General features: G+C 45.1%; 1 protein-coding gene across 1 annotated transcript in view; it reads right to left on the bottom strand.

Moving 5' to 3' along the window:
- Positions 1-25,285, bottom strand: part of BSN (bassoon presynaptic cytomatrix protein) — a 90,280-nt gene that overhangs the window by 43,409 nt on the left and 21,586 nt on the right. The window contains exon 2 of the mRNA XM_007446210.1: positions 20,826-20,837. Within this exon, the coding sequence (XP_007446272.1) occupies positions 20,826-20,837 (12 nt within the window). The remainder of the gene's footprint in view (positions 1-20,825; positions 20,838-25,285) is intronic.

The raw sequence follows: 25,285 nt of genomic DNA, 5'->3' as shown, positions 1-25,285 counted from the left end.
ATATCCCGCATGCCTAAGGTTGGGGGGACCCATGAGCCATGGCCGCTGGGCCTGCGTGTCCAGAGGCTATGCTCTGCAACGAAAGAGGCCGTGGCAGGGAGAGGCCGGGGTACTGAAAAAAAAAAAAAAAAAAAAAAAAAAAAAAAAAAAAAAGTGAATCAGACAGGGATCCAGTCTTCTGGGAGCCTCCAGTCCAGAGAGGAGACAGATGTGCAAACAAATCACTGTAAGACACCTCCACACAGTCCAGGGAAGGCAGAAGTCTGACAAGGCTTTGAGGACTAGGAGACATCTAAACCAGGTCTTAATGGATGGCCTGTTCTCCCCAAGGTAAAGGGCAATCGAAGCAGAGGGGAAAGCACTTGCAAGGGCCCAGAGGCCTGACAAGGTGTAAGTCAGTGCTATTCTCAGCACCTAGAACAGCTCCTGGCAACAGTGTGCACCCAACTACCAGAACTACCTGGGAAGCTCAGAGCTAAAATAGGAAGGGCCGGGGGAGCAGGGCCTCCAAGCTTTTCAAACAAGGGAGTGCTCCAGCTCTGCGTCAGGGAGATGGTGGAGGTAGGAAGACAGTGAGAATAAGGCAACAGCCCAAAAGATAGTCCAGGGACCAAGAGGGAGGGAAGGCTCAGCAGGGGTATTCTGACCTGGGGTCTAGGGAGGAGTGGTTCTTTTGATTGAGACGGAGGATCCAGGGAGAGAAGCCAATTGGTGGGTGGAGGCTGGGGAGTGAAATGGCAAAATCACTAGGTTGAGTTTGGTTTGGCTCAGTTGGTAGTCTTCGGGGGGCATCCAAGGAACATCAGGAAATGGGTCGGAGCTTGGGGTCAATTCAGACAAGTCTATATATTTTTATCTGAGAGAGTTAAGGGTTCAGTTCACAGGCGAGCCTCAGGGGATAAAGATCACATGGAGAGCAGTGGTCCAGAAAAGATTTGTGGGGAGCATCAACATTAATGGGAGCAGAGGGGGTATCAGAAACAGAGAGGTCAGAGAAAGGAGAACAACAAGAACACAACTCCCAGGGTCAGAGAAGTTCCCATAAGGAGGAGCATTCAACAACATGCTCCTGAGTCTACGTCCCTGAGGGCTGAGAAGGCTCAGAAGCTCTGAAGGAAAAGGCCACACCCACAAGGGCCATGGGCCCTCTCCCACTCAGTCCCCTATCCTCAGGACAGGCCAGTTCTCTATCCTTCTGACCACAAGGGCCCATCCATGGCCAGAGATCCAGATTTGTCTGTGACACTCTACTGGACACAAGTCCCAAGGGGGCCAGGGTTGGAGTAGCCTAGGGCCTCCTGGGGAGGGCAGAGGAATGCCCTCCCCAGGAGGCCCTCCTTAACAAAGGTCTCCACTGGGCGCAGAAGGGAGGGAGGGAGGGAGGTGTCCACAATCGGGACCCAGCCCAGCCCCAGGGAAGACCTGGCTTCATGGATATGGCTCATCAGTAGTGAGAGCCCTGGAGGCCAGTGCTCCTCTCAGCAGCCTCCAGGAGTCCTGCTCCTTGAGGAGGGCTGGGATGAGGACAGGTGACCAGGAGGGGAGAGGGACACTGCCATAAAGTGGAAAAGACACAGGAGGACAGGCAGGTGAAGGAGGGAGAGGGCAGAGCTATGAAGGAGTGGCTGGAAGACAAGCAGCGGAAGACTAAAAATGCCTTATCCAGGACAGATATTTTAAAAAGATGGCCAAGAAAGGTAGAGGGTGTAAAAATTGCTGTATTTCTACCAGGTTTCCTCCCTTTCAGCATTTAAGGCTACTGACTAATCAGAAACAAGTCTTAAAGCTATCTAGCAGGGCAGGAAGGAGCCCCCGCCACAAGGCCAATCCCGTCGGCCCCCCCACCAGGTCTCCTCAGTATCCCTGTGGCCTTCTGTCCCATACCATGACCACTGCCGGGAGGAATAATCCAGTCAAAAGCTGGACTCCCCTCTGTCAGAAACTCCCAAGAGAGGCATGAGGCCGACAAGCTCCAGTGACCAAAGATGCTCAGACACCAGGTTTGTCCATAAGGGCAGGGCCACCAGGGAGAGCCGTGGCTGCCCTAGTCCACGTGGGAAGGAGCCTGGAGGCCCTCTGGCGGCTGCAGTCAGCGAGGGCCTGCTCAGGCTGGGCAGACTGGCAGGAAAAGCAGGAAGAGACCGTGTGAGCTCCCAAGGGAAAACTAGGCCGGGGTCCACATGGCAGCATTCTAGAGCATGCCCCCCGCCACCTCCAGTTGAATATTTGAAAGAGAAATATTTCACACAAATAAATGGCTGCCTTTGCTCACCAGGAGGGGAGTGAATTTAAAGAAACTGTTTTTCTAAGAGCAGCCGGAAGAGTTCCCACAGCTTTAAACAAGGTTTTGATAAATTCTTGGCTGACCTTTCTATAACAGGCAATTATGGCCAGGAAGATGCTATGGGAGGATTTCTCCTTTAAGGTCCAGGCCAGGAAGGACCTCTAGGTCAGCCCAGCGGTCCCCATGTATCCAGGCAGAGAAGCAGGGGCTGCAGAACGGTGGGCACCAGGATCTAGGTCCTGGGTCCTGGAGCAACTCTCTCAGGAATGGATGGGAGAATTCAGAAAGTTTGAGTTTAAAAAAAATGCCAGTTTTCACACAAGAAAACATTTCTTGACCTGCCCAGCTTTCAGGCCAGTGGCCTCCTGCCTTTTTGATCATGGGTCCCTGGTAGGGATAAGAGTTGCTGCCATCAGACACAGCCCCAGGGAAGCTGGAAGCGTAAGGGGAGACACCAGCAGGAGGCTGAGAGCAAGATGGGAGCCAGGCCGTAACTGTAAGGAAAGCAAGTCCTGGCTACCTCATTCCCCAGCCTTGAGGCCTATCTGGGTCCACTAGGTTGAGAGCATTTCTCAGGACAATCTGATTTGGCCTTGGTTCCCTTTAGGTCCAGTCAGTCTCCAGAATCCAGAACAAGGATGGGAAATAAAGGTAACTTTCCTCTAACCCCATTATTTGGTAGAGACTTCCTGGAGGGCTGGGTTTGAGAAAGATCAGTGGGAAAGATTGTTGCCACCAATTAGAAAGGTCTGTCATGAACCCAGGAGTAGGGCACATAAGCACAAAGGCCATGAACTTGTCATCCATGATGCAGAACCAAACCAGGCCCTCAGACCTGCCTCAAGTGATACCCAGCTTCCAGGAGTGTCTCATTCAGAACTGGGCCAGACCCACCTCGAGTCAAATTCATCCCCCGAAAGAGACCAGAGGATGCATGTAGTGTTTACTTCTGACCTTTCCCTTGGTCCCATTTTCACCTCCAATCTGTGGTCTTCCCAGAGTCACAAGAGCTGTGTGTGGGCATCAGTCAGCTGAACCATCAAATGTCATAAGCTCAGTGTAACTCTGAAGCCTGAATATCTCTTGCACTGTGGTGCTTGTGTGAACCATGGCTCACCTGAGGGCAAGCAAGTGGTAGATGCCATCCCCCTTAGGACTCTGTTGAGGGGTTACTAGTCCTCTAGTCATAGCTTGCCCATTCATGTCTTATGGAGTGTATCTCTAGAAATTTTTATTCATTCATTCATGTTAAAAGAGCTCATAGGAACCATGTTCCCTAGTTCTTGAAAGTCTGAACATACCTTTGTGATCATTAAATCTGAACAACAGCTTGGCTGGATGTAAAATTCTCAGTTGACAGTTCCTTTCCCTGAGGTCTTTGCAGGTACAGCCCCTGTGTTTTCCAACTATTACTGTGGAGAGCTCTGGGCCAGCCCAATTAGTTCCCCTTATAGGTATACTAACATTTTCCTCTAGGTGCTCTAGAACTCTTTTTTCTTTTCTCTTTGAAGTTTAGTAACTTAATATTCCATATCTATTTTTCCTGAAATTCAGTATGTTCTTTCAAACTAAAGATTTATGTGTTCCTTTACTGCAGGGGGGAACCGTTTTCTATTAATTATACCTTTGAATATTTCTTTGTTCCATTTGTTTTGTTCTCCTCTCCAGAGATACCAATTACACCTACTTTAACTTTCCTTTGTCTTTCCATTGTTCAGGCTGCTGGCAGGCCATGGTTCCCCCCCACTCCCCCCCCCGCCCCCTGAAGCTGCTCAACTCCTTGAGCAACTCCACCTCCCTAGTAACTTCTTGGCATCACACAGGGTTCAGGGACACTCCTAAACGTCCCCACATATGGTGGCTTTGTTATTAACCAGTCCAAGAAGGTGGTTCTTGGGTTTGGCCCTCTGGACTCTGACCTCCCTGCCTTAGCTCCACAGAGGCAAATTTCCCTTTCTATAGCCCTCCCTCATCAGAACTAATTTTCCCTGTGCTTGGAAACCATTCTTTGTTCACCGCATTCCTACATATAGGTGTTCCTTAATTTTGTTGAAGAGAGTTTTCTGTTTCTTTTTTTTTTTTTTTGCGGTACGTGGGCCTCTCACTGTTGTGGCCTCTCCCGTTGTGGAGCACAGGCTCCAGACGCGCAAGCTCAGTGGCCATGGTTCACAGGCCTAGCTGCTCCGCGGCATGTGGGATCTTCCCGGACCGGGGCACGAACCCGTGTCCCCTGCATCGGCAGGAGGACTCTCAACCACTGCGCCACCAGGGAAGCCCGTTTTCTGTTTCTTATTCTTCTTGCAGTTTTTGGTTAGTTCAATAAGGAGACTGAGCAAAGAGATGCTTTTAATTTATCATACTTAACCAGAAAGACATTTTACAACACAAAACAAATGCCATTTTCTGGCTTTTCACCTGTGCAAGTTCTAAGTTTTCTAAAGCATGGTCCCTTTATAAATCTGATTTAAAACTTTAGATCTTATCCTTAAGAAGAAGAAAAGTACACATTCATAAACATTTTTGTTTGCTCTCAGAAGGCACTGGACCTTCTGAAGCACATGGAGTCCAAACTCCTCAATGGCTGGTCTGGGCCTACCACACCAGCCTGTCTCTCAAGCATCACCCACACGTCCCCTAACACAAGCCCTGCCTGAGGCCTGGGAGCTCCCCAACAGGCCAGGGGCTTTCCTGCATCCACGCCCACAGGCTCTCCAGAGGGCTGGCTGAACAATTCCACAGCACCATTCCAACCTGACTTCTGGTGTGGAGCCTCCTGGGGTCTCCCTCCCTATGGGACCCCCTCCGGCCTGGTCCCAGTGCTGCCCCTGCAAGGCACTATCTGTTTACAGTGTCCATTAGGTCAGACTGAGCACCCTATAAGGGCAGGGATTCCCAGAATCTAATGTGGGTGCAATCCCTGTTTGCCAGTCAAAGGAAGCAGAAGTTCACACAGGTTGTTATAAATAACTGACGAAAGATAATTTGTAAATAGGCAAGGTTTATAGGAAATGACTCTGGTAGGGCTTGAAAGCAACTTCTTATTTTAGGTGAATTAAACAGTCATATTTATATCAATCATCTTTTACAAAGGTCTGGTTCAGCCAATTACCACAAATTCCAAGGGGAAAGGATCCAAAGATCCTTTCCCCTTGTGCATAGAGGAGCTGGCTTCTTTAGCTAGAACTTAGTAGGAGGGGAGCATTACTGCTTTTAGTGCCCTAATGCCTTTTTCCCACTTATTCATCAGACTTGGGTAAAGCTCATCAGTAGGAGATTCTTGAGGGAGCCAGGAGAGGTGAGGGCCCACGCTGGGAGCCAAGAGGGCCAAAGGAAGGAAGAGGAGGCAGGCAGGTGGCAAGACCAGAGTCACCGCCCAGAGATGAGACCCAGGTCAGCAGCTCCTCAAAGGCTCTCCCCGTCACCTCCTAGGCTTTCCAGGTGGCCTGACCTGGGACACCAGAGGAAACAAGGCCCCAACCTTAGGGACTCTTCTTCCCTTTGGGCACCATAAGGACTGAACCCAGGATGCTGACATTCATCTGGGCAAATCCCAACACATCCCTGTACTAAGACCTACAGCATTTGAATTTTAAGGCACCCCCTGGCCTTTTCCAGCCTGTGGTGACCAGGGTACCCGTCAATGGCACCTCCAGGCCCGCCACATACCCCCATGAACTCCCCTCCCAGGCTCAGCTTTCTGAGGGCACACATGGTGGACAGGCAAATTCTTAGCCCCCTCTCTACAGCCTTCTCAAGATCTTTGGTCCCAGGAGGGCCCTTGATTCTCATTTACCAACCCTGTCTTCCAGGAGTGCCGTGGTTCCCAGGTGTGGCCCAGGAATTCAGTCCAAGCCACCGAGGTTCCTACCCCCACCCAGTCCCAGGCTTGCAGACATCTGCATGGGGACCCCACATAGGGACAACTTTGAGCTGCGAAGTGTCCCAGTTTTCTGGCTCAGGGAGAGGACTCATAAAGCTAGGAAGCTCTAATCAGGAGTCAGGAGTCATTACATAAAGCTGAGCCAGCTTTTCCCCTGCTTCTCACTCCAGCAAATTCTACTACTACAGCCTTTTACCAAGGGGAAAGCACTATGCTTGTCAGCTCTCTTCCAAATTCTGCTGAAACCAGGAGATAAGAGAAAACTGCAAGTCTTTGTGACAATGGAGGCAGCAGGCCCCACTCTCTCCACTCCAACCCCAACACGGCAGAAGCCAGGACTCTGGCTCAGAAAGCTTGACAAGCTTCTGCCCTGTCTTCAGACCCAGCGCAGTGGATTCAGCCGTCAGCCTGTCCTCAGGGACTGCCGGGACACACCCTCAGCCACAAAGATGGCTGAGGACCTGCTCCATGCCCGCCCCGATCCAAGCACTGAAAGGAAGATGGGGGCCAACAATGCAGTTAGTAAGATAAGCCAGTGCCTGCATCATTAATACGTGAACTGGCTGAACACCTGCCGTGCGCAGGGTACTGGGCTGGACCTGAAAACACCTCAAGTGTATGAGGCTTCCCAGAGCTTGCCCTTCCAGACTTGCAGGGAAACCCCACCTAGCCTGAGGACCCCTTAACTCCCTTCTCATGGAAAGCCAGGGGGATCCAAAAACTATGTCTATTGTGTATTTGGGGGGAGAAAGAAACACCAAAGTAACGTCTGCCCACTCCATGTTAAAAACCTTTCTGTCCAGAAATCAGCCCTGCTCTTTTTTTTTAATTTAAAATTTTTTAAACTTTTTTTTTTTAACTAGTAAGAGCTTGCTTGCTTTTTATGTTTCTATACAATAAGGAAAAACTTATCTGTGACCCAAAAATGGTAAAAGAAAATTGTGACTGAGGATCATCCATGGTCCTTGGTTTCAGCTCTGAGTGAGAAAATAGAAGGGGTTCCATCCCTACTCAACTTCCAAAGTCACCCTGTCGGCGCTTGCCCTTCTGTCACTTGTTCCCACAGCCCAGGGCACAGTGCTGGTTCTTGCCAGGGCTATTCCAACCGCTAAAGAATGCTGCCTTTGGACAAAGGGCCTGCAGCACCGGAAATAACAGGTAATGAAATGAGGAGGAAAGCCTCTGAACAATACCTCTGCCTTGCAATTTCAAATTTATTACAATCAAGAGAACTCAAAGCAAGTGTTCTCACACACAAAACTTTACCATACACAAAATAATTAGAACTTAAATGTGCAGACATGTTTGTGTGGTGGGGAGGGGTGGGGGATTCGGGGACTCCCAGAAGGAGAAATGGATGTGGGCTGGCACAGGTAGAGAAAACTCTGGAGGAAGATGCGCAGAAGGGGACAGGCTTCCAGAGAGCAGTGGGGGCAGTCTGCCTTTCCTCCACACTGGGTCACCACTTGGTCCTCAGAGCCTGGCACAGGGCCTGGCATACAGGGGGACTCAGTAGTTGTGGACTGAATGGCCGATGGCCTGGGGTGAATGATGGGAAGGGAATCGGCGGTCCTGTGTGGTGGTGACGGACACAACCAGGCTTGGAAGATAGTAAATGTGTTGCAACAATCCTGGGGCCACAAGACTTCTGAGGCTGATGAGAGACAGTCTGGGGGCAGAAAGGACTCTGAAGTCCAGGACAGAGATACCAGGGTAGGCCCTGTTCAGGAGTTTCACTCAGAAAGCCCATTTGAGGACTTCCCTGGTGGTCCCCAGTGTTAAGACTCCATGTTTCCACTGCAGGGTGCACGTGTTCAATCCTAGGAACTAGGATGCCACCTGCAGTGCGGCCAAAAAAAAAGAAAAAAAGAAAGCCCATGAGGCAGCTGCCACAATCGCACAAGCCACACTGCGCCAAGTGCTCACTCTTCCCACCTCCGAAACAGGTGCAAGAGAAATGCCACCAGCCCCACCCATGTTGCCACCCCACCCTGGATACACTCGGCCTCTGCCTTCAAAGCACTCTACAATGGGGTCCTCCCACCTGCAGTCTCCTCTTTTTTCACTGCCTTCAGGCAGGGAGTCCTGAGGCTCCTCAGCTGACCCTCACTCCTCCCAGCTTATGCTCTGCTCTCTTTCTAGAAGGCCCTTTCCTTAAACTCCAAGTCAACTTCAAAACCCAGCTCAAGCATCCTGCCCTCTATGGGACCTTCCCCGGAGTCCCCAGTCCCCAGAAACCTGCTGCAGCACTCCCACAGCCTCACACAGGGCAGCTCCCTGAGGTGCCTGAGGGCAGCTCTTTGGCCTCTCTCCCTGCCCTACCTGCATGCAGCACAGGACTAAACACCCAGGCCCAAATGGGGTCTGTGCTAAGGAAGTGTTGATCTAGTGAATGCAATTCTTTACAGGGCTTGTGAAAAAAATCAGAATGACAAAAAATGACATCTCAAGATGGTAAATGAGACTCAAGATTCCAGCAGGAAAAACATGCCCTCTTCATTAAAGGAAACTGTAAAAGGAAAGCCACCCACCACCCTTCCAGCCTTCAACAGCACTGTGCCCACTGTTCCACCTTCCCTGTCAGCCTAAAATGTACATGGATGGAGGCTCTTCTTCCTTTTTTGCCAACTCTGCAGTCTTTCCTCTGTGGTTCTCTTGCCCTTCACTTCTGAGGGATCTAACTCAGAACGAGAAATCTAATATCTACCTGTGGCACTTTGGTTCCTGAGCCTCCCTCTCCCTTAGACTGTGAGGGACATGAATGTGCTGTGGGTTCCTTTCTAGATCCCTCCTGTTGGAGTTTCACCTATGAGTCCCTCAGGGAGCTTTGCCTGCCACTGGTAGAGATTTCCCAATAACATGAGAGGCTAGGGAGGCCTCCTGCAGGAAGTGCACCCTCACCCCACCCCTCTTCACCCCATGTGCCTACTCTTTCCTCCTGCTTGAGGAGCTGACCCTCAAATACCCCAGTGCCCAGACTGCCATGGGGTAGCTAACTCTCTTGCAAGGCCCCCTGGGCCTGGCATAAGGCCAGAACCTTCCATCCAAGGAGCAAAAGTCCCTTTCAGGTGGGATCCTTGACCGGGAGAGGTCCTTCCTCGGGCTGACCACCAGGAGCTCCCTTCCCTACTCTCTTCCCCTTCCCAGGGCTCAGCATCTGACCAGCAGAGGCTCAGGGATGCCCATGTTCCTACCTGAAACGTGTTCACATGTCCAGAGTGTTAAACTCAGCTATCTGTGCTTAAAATCCATTAAGACAGATGTACTCAAAAGGAAAATGTGAGTCTGAGGGTGGTGATTAAGACCCAAGAAAAAAGCCTGATGAGACGCTGTGTGACTGTGCATGCACATGTGTGAGTGTGGGGCACCTGTGTGTGCATTGCATTGCACGCACACATGTGTGAGCACATCAGCACATGTATGACCACACTTTTCATGGAGCATGGAGTTACAGCCCTGAGTAATGAGTAAGACCCTGTCCAGGAGGTCTGCTCCCAAGGGGAAGGGCAAATTCCCTGAGGGACTAGCCCAGCCCTGCGTCCCCGTCAAGAGTGCCCAGGCCAGCCTAAGCCAACAGAGCGGCGAGGGTCACCCCAGTCTGAGGAAAAGCAATGCCAGGTGCACAGTAGGCACTGAGAAAAACATTAGCTCTTTCCTTCCTCCCTTCCTTCCTTCCCTGGCTTACAGCAAGGGGAGTGGGCAGGAAGCCTGGGATTCTGATGCCAAAATCTTCAGGGAAGTGGGAAGTAATGAGAGGTCCAGGCAGCAAGGCCGAGGGAGAGAAAGTGGTAGAACCATATGGCCTGTGGCTGACAAGAGAGGAAGGACCAGGGTCTGAGGGCCAGGCTCATGCAGCCCCAAAGGCCCCCTGGCCAGGAGGGACATGCGAGTGAGTGTGGGTCTGCAGAGCCCTGCCGAGGGGCTGAGGGGACTGCTGCAAACTCAGGCATAGCCAGGCTCTCACCTGGCAGAAGGTGGGGGCAATGTCTGAGAAGGTGCTGGGGACCCAGGATAGTTTGGGATGACTTGGACAGAGCACATGGTGAGTGAAGATCCAAATGCAAGCTGGGGAGACGAAAGGGGTTAAGGCTACAATGGCAGCACAAGTGTGAGGCTTCACCGAACATTAGATCCTTTTTATCAAGAGCTCCAGGGTGCCTGGCACTGGGCTGCACTGCAGATGTTGGTTACCTAGCAGTGAGCAAGGCAAACAAGGCTACTCGTCTCATGGAACTTGCCTTACGGTGCAGAGACAGGCAAAGACCAAGAAGACAAATGGATAAGCCTGACTCGTTCAGAACAATACAAATGAGGAAGGAGGGGGATGACCCTCAGAAGAGGGGACACCTGAACAAAGCCACGCAAACACCCTGGGGCATGGGAGCAGACCCTGCTTCTGGATTCCTTCCCGAGCCTCCGCACCTCATCCCAGTGCCTGTCTACATGTCTTTGCTCTACCTGTCCACCAGGCTGCTAAGACTCAAGGATCCCTGCATTATTCATAACAGCCAAAAGGTGGAAACAACCCAAAAGCCCACGGATGGGTAAATGGATACACAAAATGTGGTATATACATACAATGGAATGTTATTCAGACTTAAAAAGGAATGGAGGGACTTCCCTGGTGGCTCGGTGGGTAAGAATCCGCCTGCCAATGCAGGGGACACAGGTTCGAGCCCTGGTCCAGGAAGATCCCACGTGCCGCAGAGCAACTAAGCCTGTGTGCCACAACTACTGAGCCTGTGCTCTAGAGCCTGTGAGCCACAACTAATGAGCCCGCATGCCACAGCTACTGAAGCCCACGTGCCTAGAGCCTGTGTTCCGCAATAAGGGAAGCCACCGCAATGAGAAGCCTGCGCACCGCAAGGAAGAGTAGCCCCCGCTCACCACAACTAGAGAAAGCCCGCACGCAGCAGCAAAGATCCAACACAGCCAAAAATAAATAAATAAATTTATAAAAGAAAAAAGAGAAGCCAGACACAAAAGGCTACATATTTTATGATATCATTTGCATGAAATATCTAGAATAAGTATATCAATAGAGAGGGAAAGCAGACTACTAGTTGCTAGAGGCTGGGGGAGGAAGAAATGGGGAGCAACTGCTTCATGGGTATGGGGTTTTCTTTTGGGGTGAAGAGAATTGTCTTAGAACTAGATGGAGATGATGGTTACACACATAAATAAAATAGACACATGCACTTGGAAATTCATCTTGGGACGACTTGTGACAGCAAAGCTCAGGAAACAACCCCAAAGTCCTCAGTAGGAGTTGGCTGAATAACACTGTGGTCCAACAACATGATGGAATTCTCCACAGCTGTGAAAAGGGATGAGGAAGGTCTCTGAGGACTGCTGTAGGATGATCCTCAGGATCATTGTCAGGGGCAGAATTGTTAAGCCTAGGATATCTTATTGTGCTACAGTTAAGGAAGCTAGAGCAAACCAGGGAGGCCGGTGTAGGCCCAGTCAGAGGCTAGTGGTCCGAACACCAGCCACAGGGTGTTGCACAGACCCCTCACAGGGTCAAAGCAAACTGGTGCTTGTTGCTGGGAAGGAGAAGCTGCTTCATGGATGTACCAGGAAAGGGAAACACCTAACACAAAATGAAGGGGTTGTTGGGGTGGGGGCCTCTGCACTCGCTGGGAGCTGGCAAGGTCAGCTGAGCACTTTTTTGGGCTGAGTTGGATCTTGAGTTTCAGCACAGAGTGACAGTATGGCTCACCAAAACTCTGCTAAAGGAATGGCCAACAGAAATCTATCTCCCTGGGCCTTCAGAGCTACTGGTATCACTGTAGCGAATGGCTTCTGGGCTGTCTCCAGCAGTGGAGCGGGGTCCACTCAGCACTCCTCACACAAGGCTCACTCCTGGAAAAGGCTCTGGTCACTTGCTAATTCGGTAATCACGATGCATCCTGGCAGGCCTGTGTTGCCTAGGGTGCCAATCTAGACAGGTAACTCCTGGGACTTCCCTGGTGGTCCAGTGGTGAGGAATCCGTTGTGCAATGCAGGGGACGCTGGTCCGATCCCTGGTCAGGGAACTAAGATCCTACATGCCGCGGGGCAATTAAGCCCGCGTGCCACAACTACAGAGCCCACATGCTCTGGAGTCCAGGTACCACAACTAGAGAGCCCGTGCACCACAACTACTGAGCCCGTGCGCCACAACTAAAGAGAAGCCTGCGCACCGTAATGAAGAGCCTGTGCACCATGACGAAGAGCCCGCATGCCGCAGCAAAACATCCCACGTGCTGCAACTAAGACCCGATCCAGCCAATAAATAAATAAACAAATAAATAAATAAACAAACAGACAGGCAACTCCTGTGATACACCCTGTGCAGTTGGGAAGAAGGAATCAGGCAAAGCTGGTGGCATCTGCTTACAGGACCACACAGCCACTACAACTGGCCCCACAGGAGGAGGAATCCACTGAGGTTACACACAAGCCAGGCAGCACATCACCTACAGGCAGAGATGAGGCTGAGTCACAGAGGAAAGGACACTTCCTGTGACAGCTCAGAACAAGGTCTCCAGGACTAGAGCAGAAGAAGAGAGCAGTGGAGTAGCACCTGTGCCGCTCAAGAGTTCCCAGGCTTCTGGTTCTGGAGGAGCCAGCAGAGGTGGGGCACCACTCTATGGGCCCAGCCCCTCCAGTGGGTGCAGAAGGCCAGGCCCCAGCTGCCCAGTGAGAGGCAGGTATATGAGCAGCTAAGCAGGGCAGGTCAATCTGCTGATTGAGCACAAAGCTCTGGGAGCAACTCGCCCCACCCACAGAGCAGCTACCCCTCACAGGAGCTGCAGGGGTGTGAGAATCTCATGTGCTGTGCCCCTGACTCACAGCATACCTCTTCTTTCACTCTGCACATGAGAAAGACCTGTCACTAATGAAAGAGCTAGAGGTCAGTGGACAAAGAGCCCTTGGCTCCTGCCCCCAACCCCGTCTCACCCAAACACAGTGACTAATTGCAGAGATCTCAAGTTGAGAAGCTCTCAGGAAACAGAGTCCTCTTTCCCATATCTTTACTTGGTGAGGCTTGTGTCTGACAGTCAGTCATGGTTAGCTCACAGAACACCAAGTTCTCCTGCTTCCCTTATAGCTTAGTCACAGAGAACAGAACTGGAGACCACGCAAAAGCAACAGATGGAGTCCTCTCTATTTCAGCCAAATGCTGTGACTCATTTAAACAAATCCCACATTTTCCAGAAATCTAATAATTACCTCCTATTGAGAAATAAAAGTATAAATTTTTCAGAAACAAACAATGCCAGTGATTGATATATACAAAAAATTGGAAAACTGTCTGGTATCTTTCTGAGACTGCATATAAACCAGGCTAGACTGAGACTCAGCCTTCACTCTGAGACATCATGGAGCGACTTCAGTGAGGAAAATGACATCCAGGAGACTCTGCCCCAGGGACTACCATCAGAGCCTTGGCCTCTGTTTGCAGCTCTGGACTTACTTCACCTGCAAATTTTTTGGCCAAGACACAGAGCCCCAAGATAGCACTGGAACAGGTGTTACACTCAGAAGACCAACCTCCAAGAAACCATGCTCTTACTAAGACCTTTCTAGGCTTCTGGTCACTCACATATCTCATGAGGCCTCAGAAAGGAAAGCAGAGCTGAGCCCATTGGACACTGCCATGACCAGGAGTACAAGTAAGGACCTCCTTAACTTCTGAAGAACCTTCAGGGAGAAGGTCTCATGTGTGATGTTCAGGCAGCTCAGATGGTTGCCACCTGCACTGCAGACCACTTCCTCGGTCCCTCCAATTTTCCTGGCCATACTTCCAGGCTACCCCCCCACCATGGCTTCCTTTTTCTGGAGCCTAGGAACCTCCCTACTTTCCTTCCTCTTGGAGAACTTACTCTCTTCTCTGCTCTCCCAGAGGAGCTTTTCTGATACAGAGTTGGTTTCTGCCATTGGTCACTGACTACATCACAGGGGTGAGGAAAATGAACTGGGGCTTCTTGTCCTGCCTTGACCTAGACTTCAAGATGGCTCCTCACCTACTCCTTCCTCACTCCCTGCGGGCCATTATTCTGTCTCAAACCCATGTTCAACAATCTCTGTCACTGGCTCCAAGATGGGGCTCTGGGAGGTGACTATAGCCTCCACTCATTCCTGGGCTCCAGGCTCACCTCCTCCACGAACGCCACATACAGTAGCCAGAAGAATTTTCCTAACAAACTCAAGTCCAAATCCTGCCTGCCATTCCAAGCCCTCTGACCTCTGGTCTCACCACCCCACTCAACCTGATGTCTGGATGTCCCTCAGTCCAGCCCTCCCTTCCAGCCACTCCCTCATCACTCTTAGTTAACACAGTACTGCAAGTTCTAGCTGCTGTAATAAGGCAATTAAAAGGAATAAAAAACATACAGATTGGAAAGGAAGAAATAAAACTGTATGTGTTTGCAGATGACATGATTATCTACATTAAAAATCCCAAGGAATCTACAAAAAAAATCATAGAACTATTAAATAAGTTCAGCAAGGTTGCAAGACACTAAATAAATATATAAAAATCAATTCCATTTCTATATACTAACAATAAACATGAAGAAATCAAAAGTAAAAACACAATACCATGTACAATCACTCCAAAGAAAATAACACACTTAGGTATACACTTAAAAACATTTATAGAATCTGTAGCTGAAAATTTCAAAATGCTGAGGAAGGAAATCAAAGACCTAAATAAACGGAAGAGCATACTATGCTCATGAAATAGAATACTCAACATAGAAAAGATGTCAATTCTCCCCAAATTGATCTATAGGTTTAATGCAATTCCTATCAAAATTCCAATAGTCTTTATGGACATAGACAATCTTACTCTAAAATTTATATGGAAAAGCATGGGACCTAGAACACGAAAATAATCTTGTCAAAGGAGAGTAAAGTGGGAGGAATTACTCTATCCAATATTAAGGCTTACTATGTAACTATATTAAGACAGTATGGTATTAGTAGAAAGATAGACACATAAATTAATGGAAAGAATAAAGGATTCAGAAATAGATCCACACAAATATGCTCAACTGACTTTTTACAAAGGTGCAAAACCAACCAATTGAGGAAGGATAGCCTTTTCAACAAATGGTATTGAAGCAGTTAGACATCCAAAGACAGGAAAACAACAACAACAACAGCACCTTGGCCTAAGCCTCAGACTTCATATAAAACTAATTCACAATGGACAATAAACTTAAATGTCAGGAAAATTTTCAAGATCTAGCTAGGCGGGGCTTCCCTGGTGGCGCAGTGGTTGAGAGTCCGCCTGCCGATGCAGGGGACACGGGTTCGTGCCCTGGTCCAGGATGATCCCACATGCCGTGGAGCAGCTGGGCCCGTGAGCCATGGCCGCTGAGCCTGCGCATCAGGAGCCTGTGCTCTGCAACGGGAGAGGCCACAACAGTGAGAGGCCCGCGTACTGCAAAAAAAAAAAAAAAAAAAGATCTAGCTAGGCAAAGAGTTCTTAAATTTGATACTTTAAGTATGATCCATTACAGAAAAATTGATAAACTGGACTTCACCAAATTTTAAAAGTTTTGCTTGTGTAAAAGCCTATGTAAAGAGAATGAAAAGAAAAGCTACAGAGTAAGAGAAAGTATTTGAAAATACATATCCAATAAAGGACTAGTATCCAGAACATATAAAGAACCCTCAAAACTCAATAGAAAAAAAATTAATGAGAAAGTGGGCAAAAGACACAAACAGACCAAACTGCAAATAAGCATATAAAAAGATGTTCAACATCATTAGCCATTAGGGAAATGCAAATTGAAACCACAATGATGATCAGAATAACTAAACTAAAAATGATGACAATACCATAGGCTGGAAAAAATGCAAAGAAACTGGATCACTCACATACTGCTGGTAGAAATGTAAATGGTACAGCCACTCTGGAAAACAGTTTGGCAGTTTCTTTAAAAACTAAGCATGCAACTGTCAAACGACCCAGCCACTGCATTCCTGGTATTTATCCCTGAGAAATGAAAACTTATGTTCACATAAAAACCTGTGCATGGGGGCTTCCCTGGTGGCGCAGTGGTTAAGAATCCACCTGCCAATACACGGGACACGGGTTCGATCCCTGGTCTGGGAGGATCCCACATGCAGCAGAGCAACTAAGCCTGTGCACCACAACTACTGGGCCTGCGCTCTGGAGCCCATGAGCCACAATTATTGAAGCCCACGTGCCTAGAGCTCATGCTCCGCAACAAGATAAGCCACTGCAATGAGAAGCCTGTGCACCGCAACGAAAAGGAGCCCCCTCTCGCCACAACTATAGAAAGCCCGTGCATAGCAACGAAGACCCAACGCAGCCAAAAATAAACAAATAAATAAATTAATTTTTTTAAAAAAACTGTGCATGAATGTTCATAAAAGCTTTATTTTAATAGACCAAAACTGGAGTCAGCTCAGATGTCCTTCAACAATGAATGGCTGAACACACTGTGGTACATACATGCCATGAAGTACTATGCAGCAATAAAAAGGAATGAGCTATTGGTTGACACATCAACTTGGACAAATCTCTATGGAATTATAGGTGAAAAAAAGTGGAAAAAGCCAACCCCAAAAGGTTATGTATGATTCTACTTGTGCAACATTTTTGAAATGACAAAACATTTAAAATGGAGGACAGATTGGTGTTGCCAGGTATTAGGGATGGAATAGAGGGAAGGGGCAGGAGGGAGGCTGGATGTAGTTACAAAAGGACAACACGAGAGATCCTTGTGGTTGGAACCGATCAGAATCTTGACTGTGGTAGTGGGTACACAAATCTGTTCAAGTGATAAAATTGTATACCTTAAGCACACATAAAGTGAGTACAAGTAAAACTATGGAAATCTCAATAAGACTGGTGGATTGTATCAATGTCAGTATCTTGGTTGTGATATACTACAGTTTCACCACTGGGAGAAACTGGGCAAAATGTAAGAGGAATGTCTGTGTATTGTTTCTTAAAACCACATGTGAATCTACAATAATTTCAATTTTAAAAATATGTCTCAAATTACCCTACTCCATTGGCTTGCTATTTAAAAATTTTTTTTAACATTTTTAACAGTTTTTAAAAACTGTGAATAAGAAATATGTTGATATTTCATCATTTCATAATATTACTCTGTGCCTTTGGTTCTCAACCTTATCAGAGTCAACAATCTTTAATAACAAATATAAAGTGAGCTTAAAAATCTCTGTAAAAATAGATATTTTTTAAGTGAAGGCAAAATAAAGCATTCTCAGATAAACAAAAGCAGAAAAAAACTGTGGATAGCAAATTACCTTACAAGAAATAATAAAGGTCAATTATACCTCAGTAAAACTAAAGGGATAAAGAAAAAATAAATTCCTCAGGCAGATAACAAGTGATACCACACAGTAATTCAAATTCAAACACACAAAAAAACAGAGTGCTGGTGAAAGTAATTACGTAAGTAAGCATAAAAGAAAGTATAATTGCATATTTCTTCTCTTAACTGATAAAAAGGCAATTGCATAAAACTGTATGTGTTGTTGAGCTTATAATGTATAGAAATGTAGTATGTCTGACAAAAAGAGCACAAAAGAGGTGGGTGGGAACAAAGCTGTATTGAAGTAGGGAAATGACATCACCTAGTAACTAGAATCCACAGGAAAAAATGAGGAGAATAAGTAGTAAATAAGAAAGTTAATATAACAAATTCCACAAATATATACTTTCTCCCCTTTTTCTCTCAGCGTCTTTAAAAGGTCTATATAAGATTGCATATAACATTACATAATATTATATAAAGTAATAATTATAATGACCTACTGTTAGGTTTGTAAAATATATAGATACAGTATGTATAACACTAATAGCACAAAAAGGGGGAAAAGTAATAGAACTGTATAGGAGTAACATTTCCATATTTCAATGGAATTAAGTAAGCATAAATCTGAAGCAGATTCTGACAAACAAACATGTATACTGTATAAGTCTTACAGCAACTACTAGACAAATAATCTAAACCTGTATAATTTAAAAACCATCGGAGAAACTAAAATGTTAAACCAAAAGTGTCCACTTAATAGAAAAGAAAGCAGTAAAGGAGGAAAAGAGGAATAAAAAAGCAATGAGACATATAGAAAACAAAAAGCAAATTGGCAGATGTAAATCAAACTATACCAATAACATCATTTAAATAAAAATCAATTAAACAATCAAATCAAAGACAGAAATTATTAGACTTGATTTTTAGAATCCAACTATATGCTATCTATAAGAGACAGATTTTAGAGTCAAAGACATAAATAGCTTAAAATTTTTAATGGGAAAATATTATTACACAAACAGCAACCATAAGAGAGCTGGAGTGGCTATACTGATATTAGACAAAATAGACTGTAGAACAGAAAACTGTTACTGAAGATAAAGATTGATTTTAAAAACTCAATTCATTAGAAAGATTTAAATTATATACAATTATTATAATTACATACAATTAATATACAATATCTAATTATATACAATTATAAACATATATACATATATACATAAACAGAAATACATCTAGAAACATACTGCCAAAATACATGAAGCAAAAACTAACAGAATTAAAGGGAGAAACAGAAAATTCAACAACAATAATTGGAGACTTCAATACCCTTTTTTTTTAAAAAATTTTTTGGCTCCTCAACAAGAGAAGCCACCGCAATGAGAAGGCAGTGCACCGCAACGAAGAGTAGCCCCCGCTCGCCGCAACTAGAGAAAGCTCGCATGCAGCAACGAAGACCCAACGCAGCCAAAAAAAAAGAGAAATCAATAACAGAAAGAAATTTAGGGAATTCACAAATAAGTGTAAATTAAACAACACACTCCTAAATAGCCAATGGGTCAAAGAAGAAATCACAAGGGAAATTAGAAAATACTTTGAGAGAAATGAAAATGAAAACACAGCATGTCAAAATATATAGCATGCAGCAAAAGCAATGGTCAGAGAGAAATTTATAGCTGTAAACACCTATATTCAAAAGAAGAAGACCTCAAATCGGTAACCTAAACTTCCACCTTAATAGCTAGAAAAAGAGCAAAGTAAACACAAGTACAATGAAAGAAACAATACAAATTAGAACATAAGTAAATGAACAGAAAACAGAAAAACAACAGAGAAAATCAAGGAAATAAAATTCTTTCTTTGAAAAGATCAACAAAACCGAGAAAAACATTCTTTTGATAAAGAAAAAAGAGAAGGGCTTCCCTGGTGGCGCAGTGGTTGAGAGTCTGCCTGCCGATGCAGGGGACACGGGTTCGTGCCCCGGTCCGGGAAGATCCCACATGCTGCGGAGCGGCTAGGTCCGTGAGCCATGGCCGCTGAGCCTGCGTGTCCGGAGCCTGGGCTCCGCAACGGGAGAGGCCACAACAGTGAGAGGCCTGCGTACCGCAAAAAAAAAAAAAAGAAAAAAGATCAAATGACTAAAACCAGAAATGAAAGAGGGACACCACTACTGATCTTAAATAAATAAACAGAATTACAAGAGAATACTATGAACATCATATGCCCTTGGTAATTTATTTTATTACTTAAAAATTTTTTTAATTAATTATTTCTTTTAATTAGTTAATTTATTTGGGGCTGTGTTGTGACTTATTGCTGCGCACAGGCTTTCTCTAGTTGTAGCTAGCGGGGGCTACTCTTCATTGCAGTGCGCGGGCTTCTCATTGCGATGGCTTCTTTTGTTGCGGAGCACAGGCTCTAGAGGCGCGGCCTTCAGTAGTTGCAGCATGTAGGCTCAGTAGTTGTGGCTCGTGAGCTCTAGAGCACAGGCTCAGTAGTTGTGGTGCACGGCTTTGGTGCTCCGCGGCATGTGGGATCTTCCAGGGCCAGGGCCTGAACCCACGTGCCCTGCATTGGCAGGCGGATTCTTAACCACTACGCCACCAGGGAAGCCTGCCCTTGGTAACTTAGATGTAATGGACAAATTCCAAGAAAGATGCAAACTACCAAAACAGACACAAGAGGAAACAAATTTGCATAGACCTATAACAAGTAAAGAGACTGAATTGGTAATTTTAAAACTTCCAACAAAGAAGAGTCCGGGTCCAGATGGCTTCACTGGTAAACTCTAACACTGAAAAAGAATTCATATCAACAAATACACTACAAGAAAAAAGAACTACAAGTCAATCTCTTTATGAATATAGATGCAAAAGTCCTCAAGAAAATACCAGCAAACCGAATTCAGCAGCCTATTAGAAGGACTATACATCTTGACCAAATGGGATTTATTTCTGGAATACAAGCATGGTTGAACATCTGAAAATCAATCAATGTAATATACCACATTAATAGAATGAAGGAAAAACAACACATGATCACATCAACTGATACAGAAAAAGCATTTTACAAAATTCAGTATCTTTTCATGATAAAAGCTGATTTAGGAATAGACTAAGCACAGAAGGAATCTTCCTCAACGTGATAAAAGCCATATATGAAAAAAACACAGCTAACATCATACTCGATGGTGAAAGACTAAAACTTTCCATCTAAGATCAGGAACAAGACAAAGATGTCCACTTTCACCACTTTTATTTAACATAGTACTGGAAGTCTTAACCAGAGCAATTAGGCAAGGAAAATAAATAAAAGGAAGTCATATTATAAAGAAAGAAGTAGGCACTTCCCTGGCGGTCTAGTGGTTAAGATTCCATGCTCCCAATGCAAGGGGCACAGGTTCAATCCCTGGTCAGGGAATTAAGATCCCGCGTGAGGCACAGCACGGCCAAAAAAAAAAAGGAAAGAAGTAAACTATCTCTATTTGCATATGACATGATCTTGAATATAGTAAAGTCCTAAGGAATCCACTAAAAAACTATTCAAACCAATAAATTAGTTTAGCAAGGTTGCAGGATTCAGGATCAATATACAAAAGTCAATTTTATTTTCATACACTAGCAATGAACAATACAAAAGTGAAATTAAGAAAACAATTCCATTTACAATACCATCAAAAAGAATAAAATACTTAGGAATAAGCTACACAAACAAAAAAATGTGACTTATACACTGAAAACTGCAAAATGTTGAAATTGATTAAAGATCTAAATAAATAGAAAGACATCCATGTTTATGCATCAAACTTAATATTGTAAAGATGACAATATTCCCCAATTGATGTACAGATTCAATGCAATGTGTCAAAATCCTAGCTGGCTCCTTCGCAGAAATTGACAAGCCTCTCCTTTCCAAAATTCATATGGAATTTCCAAAATTCATATGGAATTTCCAAAATTCATATGGAAATGTAAGGGATCTAGAATAGTCAAAAGAGTTTTGAGAAAAAACAAATTTGGAGGACTCACACTTCCCAATTTCAAAACTTACTACAATACAACAGTAATCAAGACAGTGTGGTAGTGGCATAAGGATAAGCATATAGATTAATGGAATAGAATTGAGAGTCCAGAAATAAACTTATATGGGTATGGTCAATTGATCTTTGATAAGGATGCCAAGAAAATACAATAGAGAAAAAACAGTTTTTTCAACAAATGGTGCTGGGATAGCTACATGCAAAAGAATGGAGTTGGACTCCTACCTCACACCATACATAGAAATTAACTCTGATGGATCATAGACCCAAATGTAAGTGAAACTCAGAAGAAAACATAGGAGAAAATCTTCATGACCTTAGGTTGGGCAATAGTTTCTTAGATACAAAACCAAAAGCACAAGTGACCAAAAAATAGGTAAATAGGACTATATCAAAATTAAAAACTTTTTTTTACTGTAAATATATCATTAAGAGAGTAAAAAGACAAATCACAAAATGGGAGAAAATACTTGCAAATCAAATCTCTGACAAGAGTCTATTATCCAGAACATACAAATAACTTCTACAACTCAACAATAAAAAGACAACCCAATTTAAAAATGGGCAAAGGATTTGAATAGATATTTCTCTAAATAAGATATAGACAACAGTAACATGAAATATGTTTAAATCATTAGTCATTAGGCAAATGCAAATCAAAACCACAATGTATACCACTTCACACCCGTTAGAATGGCTAAAATCAAAAAGAAAGATAATGACAAATGTTCACAAGGATGTGGAAAAAAAAGGAACCATCATTCACTGCTGTTTGGAATGTAAAATGGTACAGTCACTTTAGAAAAAAGTCCAGTAGTTCTCCAAATGTTAAATGTAGAGTTACCAAATGACCCAGCAATTTTACTCCTAGGAATACATCCAAAAGAATTTAAAACATATGTCTACAGAAAAACTTGTACTCAAATGTTCATAACAGAATTACTCATAATAGTCAAAGTGGAAACAACCCAAATGTTCATGAGCCTATGAGGGAATAAAATTTGGTATATCCATACAAGGGAATATTATTGGGCAATAAAAAGGAATGAAGTACTGACACATGCTACATCATGGATGAGCCTTGAACACATGCTAAGTGAAAGAAGTCAGACACAAAAAACCACATACTGCATGATTCTATTTAATCATGAAATTTCCAGAATAGGCAAATCTATAGAGACAGACAGATTAGTGGCTGCCTAAGCCTGGGGGTGGGGAAGAATAAGAAGTGACTGTTAATGGATACAAGGTTTCTTTTGGGGGTGATGAAAATGTTTTAAATTTAGATTGTAGTTTTTGTTGTACAATTCTGTTCTACAAAACATTGAATGCTACACTTAAAACTGGGTGAATTTTATGTTATGTGAATTATATCTCAAAAAAGAATTTCAAAATACTACCTGAGGAACTTCCCTGGTGGTCCAGTGGGTAAGACTCCACGCTTCTAATGCAGGCAGCCTGCATTCGATCCCTGGTCAGGGAGCCCTCCCACATGCATGCTGCAATTAAGAGCTCGCATGCCGCAACTAAGACCAGGCACAGCCAAAATAAATATATTTTTTAAAAAATGCTACCTGAGCCTATACCCCCAAATATGCAATATTCATTTCTAAACTGTAAGCATGTGCTATGGTGCTAATGTATTAAGCATTCACAAAGTTAGAAAATAAAAAGTGATATTTAAAAAAAATCAGCCAAAATAAATATATTTTTTAAAAAATGCTACCTGAGCCTATACCCCCAAATATGCAATATTCATTTCTAAACTGTAAGCATGTGCTATGGTGCTAATGTATTAAGCATTCACAAAGTTAGAAAATAAAAAGTGATATTTAAAAAAAATCTTGGGGGCTTCCCTGGTGGCGCAGTGGTTGAGAGTCCACCTGCCGATGCAGGGGACACGGGTTCGTGCCCCGGTCAGGGAAGATCCCACATGCCGCGGAGCGGCTGGGCCCGTGAGCCATGGCCGCTGAGCCTGCGCATCCGGAATCTGTGCTCCGCAACGGGAGAGGCCACGACAGTGAGAGGTCCGTGTACCACAAAAAATAAAAAATAAAAAATAATCTTGACTGATGAAATACATAATGGTTTCAATGTCTTTCGTTCGTGGGAGTCAGACCACTAACACCATCACCCCTAGCACCATAAGGCTCTCAGCTCACTCCATGTGCCAGACTCACCCTTTACATAATCAACCTCCTAACAACCACGCAGGGTGGGTACTCTTATCATTTCCATTTTTTTCCAATGAGAAGACTAAAGATTAAAGAAACTAAGCAGCTTAAGGGCACCAGAAAAACAGGCAGTGAGACTGGGACCTGGCCTGGGAACTTAGGTCCCCCCGACCCTACTCTAACACTCCCAACTCCTTAAAACTAAGTGCCTCTGGGCTTCCCTGGTGGCGCAGTGGTTGAGAGTCCGCCTGCCGATGCAGGAGAAGTGGAAACAACCCAAATGTTCATGAGCCTATGAGGGAATAAAATTTGGTATATCCATACAAGGGAATATTATTGGGCAATAAAAAGGAATGAAGTACTGACACATGCTACATCATGGATGAGCCTTGAACACATGCTAAGTGAAAGAAGTCAGACACAAAAAACCACATACTGCATGATTCTATTTAATCATGAAATTTCCAGAATAGGCAAATCTATAGAGACAGACAGATTAGTGGCTGCCTAAGCCTGGGGGTGGGGAAGAATAAGAAGTGACTGTTAATGGATACAAGGTTTCTTTTGGGGGTGATGAAAATGTTTTAAATTTAGATTGTAGTTTTTGTTGTACAATTCTGTTCTACAAAACATTGAATGCTACACTTAAAACTGGGTGAATTTTATGTTATGTGAATTATATCTCAAAAAAGAATTTCAAAATACTACCTGAGGAACTTCCCTGGTGGTCCAGTGGGTAAGACTCCACGCTTCTAATGCAGGCAGCCTGCATTCGATCCCTGGTCAGGGAGCCCTCCCACATGCATGCTGCAATTAAGAGCTCGCATGCCGCAACTAAGACCAGGCACAGCCAAAATAAATATATTTTTTAAAAAATGCTACCTGAGCCTATACCCCCAAATATGCAATATTCATTTCTAAACTGTAAGCATGTGCTATGGTGCTAATGTATTAAGCATTCACAAAGTTAGAAAATAAAAAGTGATATTTAAAAAAAATCTTGGGGGCTTCCCTGGTGGCGCAGTGGTTGAGAGTCCACCTGCCGATGCAGGGGACACGGGTTCGTGCCCCGGTCAGGGAAGATCCCACATGCCGCGGAGCGGCTGGGCCCGTGAGCCATGGCCGCTGAGCCTGCGCATCCGGAATCTGTGCTCCGCAACGGGAGAGGCCACGACAGTGAGAGGTCCGTGTACCACAAAAAATAAAAAATAAAAAATAATCTTGACTGATGAAATACATAATGGTTTCAATGTCTTTCGTTCGTGGGAGTCAGACCACTAACACCATCACCCCTAGCACCATAAGGCTCTCAGCTCACTCCATGTGCCAGACTCACCCTTTACATAATCAACCTCCTAACAACCACGCAGGGTGGGTACTCTTATCATTTCCATTTTTTTCCAATGAGAAGACTAAAGATTAAAGAAACTAAGCAGCTTAAGGGCACCAGAAAAACAGGCAGTGAGACTGGGACCTGGCCTGGGAACTTAGGTCCCCCCGACCCTACTCTAACACTCCCAACTCCTTAAAACTAAGTGCCTCTGGGCTTCCCTGGTGGCGCAGTGGTTGAGAGTCCGCCTGCCGATGCAGGAG

Source organism: Lipotes vexillifer, unplaced genomic scaffold (assembly GCF_000442215.2).
Source record: "Lipotes vexillifer unplaced genomic scaffold, Lipotes_vexillifer_v1.1 scaffold491, whole genome shotgun sequence".
Lineage (NCBI taxonomy): Eukaryota > Metazoa > Chordata > Mammalia > Artiodactyla > Lipotidae > Lipotes > Lipotes vexillifer.
The sequence above is the reverse complement of the archived record's forward strand: the minus strand, read 5'-3'. Positions and strand labels throughout refer to the sequence as shown.